We start from the raw sequence: 5,122 nt of genomic DNA, 5'->3' as shown, positions 1-5,122 counted from the left end.
CAGGATAAACTCCTAGCATGGTCCAGAAGGCTCTTCAACATATGGCAAATCCCACCCTTCCAACCTCTTGTTCTGCCACCCTCTCACAGGTCCCTTCAACTCCAGGGACATCCAACTACTTCTCTTTCATTAAAACTCCATGCGTTAGCCAGTTGTGGTGGCACATGCCTGTAGTCTCAGCTACTTGGGAGGCTGAGGCAGGAGAACCACTTGAATCTAGGAAGCAGAGGTTTCAGTGAGACAAGATTGTACCACTGCACTCCAGCCTGGGTGACAGTGAGACTCTGTCTCGAAAACAAAAAAAAACAAAAAACTGCATGTGTTTCTTCAGGCTTCACCACCTTGGCACATGTTGCTTTCTATGTCTGCAACACCTTTTCCTCTTCTTCCTGTTGTGAATTCCTATCCCAGATTCTTGCTTTCCATGCCCAATCACGGATCTCACCATACAGTATGAAAATTATGTTGAGTCTGTTTCTCCCACTTGGTTGTGAGCTCCTTGAAGGACAGGAGCTGTATTCCATTCACTGCTGAGCTCAGCATGAGAGTGGACTCATAGTCTGTACTCAGTAAGCCTCTGTTGCACGAGAAAACAAGGAAGAAGCAGAGAAATGTGACAAGGGTAAAAAGCAACCGTCAGGAAAATAGAGGGAGCTCAAACTTTATTTGATGACCTGTCCTAAGAACTTCTTTTGTGATATACCCTGTTCTCTCTCTCTGGACTTTGAGGACAGAGTTTCCTTTAGGGGTGTGTTTCTCAAAGTACAGTACAGAACAACTTTAAATAATAACATCATCAGGCAAGTAGCAGGACTCTCCCTTCTCATTCCTTTCAATGTTTCGGATTTGGCTGGAGAAAAACACACAGACATGGTGACTGGTCTCGCTTTAAACTCATGACCACTAACTCCAAGTGGGTCCTAAATGGTGCCCAGCAATTCAACATTTCTCTTTCTTATTCACTAGAGTATTTCATGTCTTTTGTCTCCACATTCACTCTTAGCTGATGACCTTTCTTCTTATTTCACTGTGAAAACAGACACAACCAAAAGACCTTCCCAAGTTCCCACCACACCCGCTCAAGTTGGTGCTCATGTATTTTGCCATCACTCCTGTTACTAGGGATGAATTGTGCTCCTAGATAAGGCTAAATTCTTTCCAATTGGGCAATAGATCCCATTCTTCCTTGCTTACTTAAAAATCACTCCAGTGGCTGGGCACCGTGGCTCACACCTGTAATTCCAGCCCTTTGGGAGGCTGAGGCGGGTGGATTACAAGGTCAAGAGATTGAGACCATGTAGGCCAACATGGTGAAACCCCATCTCTACTAAAAATACACAAAAATTAGCTGGGTGTGGTGGTGCACGCCTGTATTCCCAGCTACTTGGGAGGCTGAGGTAGGAGAATTGCCTGAACCCAGGAAGCAGAGACTGCAGTGAGCCGAGATAGTGCCACTGCACTACAGCCCAGGTGACAGTGCAAGACTCCATCTCAAAAAAAAAATCACCTCCAGTAATTCTATCCTCTCTCCTGATTTACCAATTTTCCTTTCTACTAGACCACTTCTATCAACTTACAAATATGCTCTAATTCTTCTCACAAAAAGAAAAAATATTAAACTCTCATACCCTCTTCTAATTTCAGCTACCACCCCATGACTTCCCTTTCTAAGAATTTCCAGTTACCTTAACCCACTCTCCTCACCTCCCATTCTCCTTGAACCTATGCCAATTAGGATTTCACTCCTAACACTCCTAAAACTGTTCAAGTTCACCAAAGACCTTCATTTACTTAAACAGTATAACATAGCTGATCATTCCCTCCCCCTGAACACCTTCTTCACTTGGCTTCCAGGATATCATTCGCTTTTGTTTTTCTCTTATCTCAGTGGTCTTTCCTTCTCAGTCTCTGCTTATTCTTTCCCATCTCCCCAGTCTCAGTCCTTTTTTGCATGCCCAGGGCTCAGTCCTTTTCATCAGCACACATAGTCTCCCAGCATTAAATACCACCTACATTTACAGCTTCAGCCCAGGGAGACCCTAATTCTGAACTTACATATCCAACACCTCTACTTGGATATTAACAGGCATATAAAAACCTAACATGCTTAAAACCAAAGCTGACACCTGAAATCCCAGCACTTTGGGAGGCCAAGGCAGGAGGATTGCTTGAGCCCAGGAGTTTAAGACCAGCCTGGGAAATATTAGTGAGACCCCGTTTCTACAAAAAATATAAAACATTAGTCAAACATAGTGGTAAACACCTGTAGTTCCAGCTATTCGAGAGGCTAAGGTGGGAGGATGGCTTGAGCCTGGGAGGCAGGCTGCAGTGAGATGCAATTGCATCACTGTATTCTAGCCTGGGCAACAGGGCAAGACCCCACCAAAGAAGGGAGGGAGGGAGGAAAGGAAGGGAGGAAAGGAGGGGAGGGGAGGGGAGGGGCGGGAAGGGGAAGGGAAGGGGAGGGGATGGGAGGGGAGGAGAAGGGAGGGGAAGGGAGAAGGGAAGGGAGGGGAGGGGAAGGGAGGGGGAAGGAAAGGAGGAAATAAAGAAAATCAGTAGTCTATCTTTCAAGTGCTCAAGTCAAAATAACTGGAGTCATCATTGGCCCCTTTCTTTATCTCACACTCTGCATTCAATCTGTCACCAAATCCAATTGGCCCTATCTTAAAGTTAACTAGAACCCAATCATTTCTCACCACTTCCTCTGCTAAATTTTACTTAAAATTTAACTTTTAGTTAGCATATAACTAGAATTCAATCATGTCGCACAACTTTCACAATGGTAGAACATACCATAATTATTGCAATAATATCAACTAACACCCTTTACTTTCAACATATCAGCCACAGTGAGTGATCTTTTTATAATCTAAGTAAAACTGTCACTTGACTTTGCAAACATCCCAATGGCTACCCATATTGGTAAGATTAAACATCCATGATAAGGCCTATAAAATCTGCCACTCCTTGGGCTTCTGCCCTCGTTTCCCTCCACTCCCATCCTTGCTCACTCAACTTCAGCCACAATGACTTCCCTCCTATTTCCTGAACACACTTTCCACCTCAGGGCCTTTCCAATTGCTCTTCACTCTGCTTAGAAGACTCTTCTTCCAGGTATCCACATGCTTCACTCCCTCACCTGTTCCAGTTTTTTGCTCAGATGTCACCTTCTCAGGGAGGCCTTGCTTATTCAATATGACAACTTCAGCTGGGTGCGGTGGCTCACACCTGTTAATTCCAGCACTTTGGGAGGCCGAGGCAGGTAAATCATCTGGGGTCAGGAGTTGGAGACCAGCTTGGCCAACATGGTGAAACCCTGTCTCTACTAATACAAAAATTAGCTGGGCATGGTGGCACACACCTCTAATCCCAGCTATTCAGGAGGCTGAGCCAGGAGAATCGCTTGAACTCAGCAGGTGGAGCTTGCAGTGAGTTGAGATGGAGCCATTGCACTCCAGCCTGGGTGAGAGTGAGACTCCATCTCCAAAGAAATAATAATAAAATAAAATATAAAATAATAACAACCTCCCTCAATTCGTCATCCCTGATTTTTCTCCATCATACTCATTACTCTGTAACATATTGTTCACCTTGCTTAATTTATGTTGTTTATTGTCTGTTTCTCCCTATCTGAATTCCAAGAGAACAGAGATATTTATTTGTTCTATTCATGGCTGTATTCTCCAGGCCAAGAACAGTGTTGGCATATGGAAGTGGCTCAAAGGGTGATTTGTGGAATGAATTAAAAAAAAAAAGAAATTCTCAGTTTGCTGCTAGAATGTCTTCAGTACTCAACACTTGCTAAGTCCCTTTTAGGGCTCAGTGCCTTGGTAAAAGGTATCAAGTCAGGATTTATTAACATGAAATTGAAATGCTTTGCCTTCATTTTGCTTTTTGACTACTTTTTATTTAAGATACTGACTCTCTTATAACAAAATTATTTTTAATACATGCCTTTTTAAGTTTAAAAAGTGAGGTTCTTCTAAGAAAAGCCTTAAATTATTATGCAACTAGCACAGGCACAGGGCAAAAATCGTGAATGTGGTTATCTGAACAACTGAAGTTTAGGAACTCTATTAGAATAGGGTCGCCAGATAAAAATACAGGACACTCAGTTAAATCTGAATTTTAAATGAGTGATTTCATTGTCGTTTTGGTGTATGTCCCAGATGTTGCAAAGGACACACACTCAAAATTATTCGCTGTTTATCTTAAATCCTATTTTAACTGTATTTAAAAAATGTTTTTGCTAAATTTGGCAACACTATCTAGGAGAATAAACTGCACTCCCTTGTCACTTCAATTTCGATCTATTACAAACAGCTAATGACATTGTTGTCCTATCTACTAACTGCGTGGCTTTTATGCCCCAACACATGTGTCCCTGTGGGCGGCTACAGAGGCCCGATATCCTACAAATCAAGGAGGCAAAGATCTGCAGTGCACTTTGGGAGGGGAAAGGCCCTCCTGGCACCCCAGAGGGAGAGGCCGGCCGCATTAGACGCGGGGCTTTCCGGGCTCAGCTCCTTTCCCAGCCTCTGTCACCTGCGTGGCGGAGGCCGAGGCTTGGCAGCCGCTTTCCGGCCCTTACCAATGTTGCCTTCGATGGAGAGCCTTCGGGGCCCGCGCCCTGCGTGCAGGCCCCTGGAGGTGGGAACGCCCTTGAGTGGGCTCTGTGCCATGGAACTGAAGTGTGCTCGAAGCCGACTTAGAAAGAGGCGGCCCGCTGCCATCCCACCCACAAATCACACAGCGATCACTTCCGCCGAGAGAACTTCCGTCCTAAGTACGGCTGCTCACTTGCTCCAACGCACCTCTGACGTAAGGAGGTCGTCAGGCAGGAAGTGGGAGGGGTTGAACATGCGACGGGGTGCGCCCAGAGACTACTCTGCTCTCGCGATGTTTGTAAAGAAGCGCTGTGGGAAGAGTTTTGCAAGAGTGCAGAATTTGCTAGTAACAGGAGTTGCAGTGCGAGTGGCTCCTCGGTTTTTGTTTATTGGTAACATTTTAAAAGAGACATAACTCTACAATCCACCTAAAGTTATTGTTTGTAACTTTAAAATAAATTTTATAATTGAAGACAAATCAAATTACTAATAGAAATTTTAATTTTTTTTTT

General features: G+C 44.3%; 1 protein-coding gene across 4 annotated transcripts in view; it reads right to left on the bottom strand.

The window, feature by feature from the left end:
• DGUOK (deoxyguanosine kinase) overlaps positions 1–4,843 on the bottom strand; it is a 31,775-nt gene extending 26,932 nt beyond the window's left edge. The window contains exon 1 of one of the 4 annotated variants that reach the window (XM_032272034.1): positions 4,595–4,843. In XM_032272034.1, the coding sequence (XP_032127925.1) occupies positions 4,595–4,736 (142 nt within the window). In that variant the 5' untranslated portion in view covers positions 4,737–4,843. The remainder of the gene's footprint in view (positions 1–4,594) is intronic. The other 3 variants (XM_032272036.1, XM_032272037.1, XM_032272035.1) reach the window with 3 other exon arrangements.
• Positions 4,844–5,122: the final 279 nt, after the last annotated feature.

This window comes from Sapajus apella, unplaced genomic scaffold (assembly GCF_009761245.1).
Source record: "Sapajus apella isolate SASKATOON/1434 unplaced genomic scaffold, GSC_monkey_1.0 scaffold276, whole genome shotgun sequence".
Taxonomy (NCBI): domain Eukaryota; kingdom Metazoa; phylum Chordata; class Mammalia; order Primates; family Cebidae; genus Sapajus; species Sapajus apella.
Note: the sequence above shows the minus strand (reverse complement) of the source record. Positions and strands in the feature narration are given on the sequence as shown.